Raw genomic sequence first — 3093 nt, 5'->3', positions numbered from 1 at the left:
CTGATTTTCATGATTTTCGAGACAACATCAGTGTGTCGGTTTGTCGATTAGTACGTGTTTGTGTGTGTGTGTGTGTGTGTGTGTGTGTGTGTGTGTGTATGTTTGTATGTGTATGCGTGTGTGCGGCATGTTTGTGTGCTTAATTTCATAGGTGAATAGCGCCACCCAACGTGATTTTTGTTAAACGCAACCATTCAATTTCACTATGTTGTCGCAATTTGAATTGGAAACGTATTAGAATCGGCTATATTGAAACCAATATATACACACACATATACATGCGCACAGAGAGACGCATACATTCGTGCTGGTGCACGCATACACATACGCTCACCCTCTGGCTTGATCTTGTTTTTTTTTAGCTTGAACGAGAGACTGTCATCGCACATAGAAGTTGTGCGTGATATTATGTGCAAATGCACATTTGTATTTGTGTCCGAACCGCAAAAGCCAAACGGTACACAATTTTACTATGAATCATTTAATTTCGATAAATTTCGCATCAACACACCATTTTTCTCGTGTGAAAGACATTAAATTCTATGAAACATTTACTATTTAATTGACATAGGTCTACCCGGCCAGTATAATTGAATTTGATTTGTTTTAAACAAAAAATTCAAAACACAGAGGGAACATATGCACAACTGTCTTTTGCATTCGAAACGGATGATAGTCGAAATTACGTATGGTTTGACAGTTCGATCGGCAGACAGCTAATGTTTTTTTCCTTCTTCACTCAAGCTATAGCCCGTAATTCAGTTTGTGTGTGCATCGACAGAATAATACAATATATTTTTTTTTTGTATATACATGAGATTGAAAATGTTTGCTGTATGTGCTTGAAATTGTATAGAATTTTGGGTTAAAAACAGAAGAAAAAAAACACTCAATGCTTAGTTTATTATTCTCATCACTGTTTTAGTGATACCAGTTGTAATTGCCTTGATCTACAATTTAAAGTCTCTGCCCTTTCAAGTTAACGCTCTTATATCCACGCGCCGATATGGCAAATCACTATGAAATTCCCCCATGGGCTGGCAAAGCACCGACCGGCCATCATTTAGATGTGACTAAAGACGATAAACTCATCCAAAAACTCATGATCGACGAAAAGAAATGCTATCTATTTGGACGAAACAAACAACTAAATGACTTTTGCATCGATCATGCTTCCTGCTCTCGAGTCCATGCCGCATTAGTCTATCATAAACATTTGAATATTTCCTATTTGGTTGATCTGGGAAGCAGTAAGTCTTTATGAAGCAATTTCAATTTGATTTGCCACATTGCCGGCGGGCGAACATTGGACAGTTGCCCTTTATTTCGAATTGTCTTCTCTTTGGTTTCAGCTCATGGAACATTCATCGGAACACTCCGGCTTGAACCACACAAACCAACCCAACTACAAATTAATTCCACATTTCATTTCGGTGCTTCAACTAGGTGAGTGTGTATGAGGTGGGAGGCATTGGCATAGAAAAATTGGGTGCGAGTCTTATTATTGTATATGTTTTTTTTCGTTCAGATATTACATTTTACGCGAACGACCAACAGCCGGATCACGATCCGACAATATTATCATGGAAGACATCCCAATGAGCGAAACCGGTGAAGGTGCTTTACTTGGATTACCTGAAAGCGAAACGGATTTAGATGTAAGATTCATTTGATATGTCGGTATATATACCGCAAAAACTGTGCGTACTTATCAATGATTTTGTTTTGTTCAACATTTTGGCGGCAACATGCAGAATTTGACCGAGTACAATACCGCACACAATCGACGCATATCGATGTTAGGCATCACCGACGATGTTAAAATGAAGAAAAACAAAAATAACAAACGCAAACGCCGCAATGTGACGTTTAATGATGAGGAGTGCATAATTAATCCGGAGGATGTTGATCCGAATGTCGGCCGCTTCCGCAATCTGATTCAAACGACCATCGTACCCACGAAGCGTTCACGCATCGAAAACAATTTCATGGGATATTCGACATCATCCAGCACAAGCACATCGTCAGGTAGGCGAATACTGCTTGGTTTCGAAAGTGTTTTTTTTTAATTTTCAGCGAAATGTGAACGAACCCATAAATTGAGATTCACAACAAACATTTTTAATATGAAAGAGTCAATGGATCATGAAATGATATTATAATTCAATTGATTACCAACTGATTTGACTGACTCATTTGGTTTCCGCCTGTTTTTTCTATCACTTTCTTCTATCTCATCTTCGTCTTCGACTTTTCTTATTTCTTTTTTTCCCGATTTTATTTGTATTTTTTCTCATTATCTCTGAGATCAGTTCTATCCTCATTCTTACCATTACCCATTAATATCAATTTTTAGTTTTTTCTTCAAATTTCAATTCATTTTCATCTAAATTGCTTTTCTGTTTCGATTTTCTTCCTATAAAACAGATTTGGCCAAGCATTTGAATCCATCTTCGTTCATTCCACATCTCTATCAAGACCTGCCACCGATCGGCAACAAATTGGCTGGCAAATCGAGCGATGGACATAGTGGATCGGGCTTAGGTCATGATGTGGACATTTCACCGTCAGTGATACCATCATTTGGTTCTAAACTCGGTTTATTATTACCAGATCCAGCGCCTGACGTTGCATCAACTCCTGAAATATTGCCATCGGCAACAACAGCACCATTCGGCGTTTCACAGCAAAGTAAATATCGTCATAACATCAAATTTCATTTATTGCAATCGAAATTTTGGATATTTTCATTTGTTACTACAATGCGTAATTTATCGTTTTCGTGTGTTTCTTTTTCCCTTCATTTTCGCAGATAAAATGGCGGACAACAGTATGGAAATTATCAATCCAAACGAACCGAGAAAGAAGAAATACGCAAAAGAACAATGGCCCGGCAGAAAACCGCTTCTAAGTGGACTGTAATGTATCGCATTGAAGAGAAACATTGTAAAAACTCTGGAGAAAACCGCATTGTCAAACCCTTTGAGTTTGCAGTAGGATTAATTGTAATGTTTATCAAAGAAAAAATGTATCAATCGGCATCTCAAGTCAAATACAAAAAAAAAATGTACTGTGCGTTTGTTTTATTTGTTG

General features: G+C 37.6%; 1 protein-coding gene across 1 annotated transcript; it reads left to right on the top strand.

The window, feature by feature from the left end:
* Window positions 1-715: 715 nt before the first annotated feature.
* On the top strand, window positions 716-3068 carry LOC129576829 (nuclear inhibitor of protein phosphatase 1). Its single transcript, XM_055462594.1, has 6 exons — window positions 716-1250; window positions 1353-1446; window positions 1529-1658; window positions 1755-2028; window positions 2428-2691; window positions 2813-3068. Exons 1-6 carry the CDS (start codon window positions 1007-1009, stop codon window positions 2920-2922), a joined length of 1116 nt encoding a protein of 371 aa, XP_055318569.1. The 5' UTR covers window positions 716-1006; the 3' UTR covers window positions 2923-3068.
* Window positions 3069-3093: the final 25 nt, after the last annotated feature.

Source organism: Sitodiplosis mosellana, unplaced genomic scaffold (assembly GCF_009176505.1).
Source record: "Sitodiplosis mosellana isolate CC-2019 unplaced genomic scaffold, AAFC_SMos_1.0 Smas_scaffold_6191, whole genome shotgun sequence".
Classification (NCBI taxonomy): Eukaryota; Metazoa; Arthropoda; class Insecta; order Diptera; family Cecidomyiidae; genus Sitodiplosis; species Sitodiplosis mosellana.
The sequence above is the reverse complement of the archived record's forward strand: the minus strand, read 5'-3'. Positions and strand labels throughout refer to the sequence as shown.

Coding starts and splice junctions, on each gene's coding strand:
- LOC129576829 (XM_055462594.1), top strand. CDS start 1,007: ATGGCAAATCACTATGAAATTCCCCCATGGGCTGGCAAAGCACCGACC. Junction 1,447..1,528: donor CATTTCGGTGCTTCAACTAG/GTGAGTGTGTAT, acceptor TTTTTCGTTCAG/ATATTACATTTTACGCGAAC. Junction 1,659..1,754: donor AAAGCGAAACGGATTTAGAT/GTAAGATTCATT, acceptor GGCAACATGCAG/AATTTGACCGAGTACAATAC.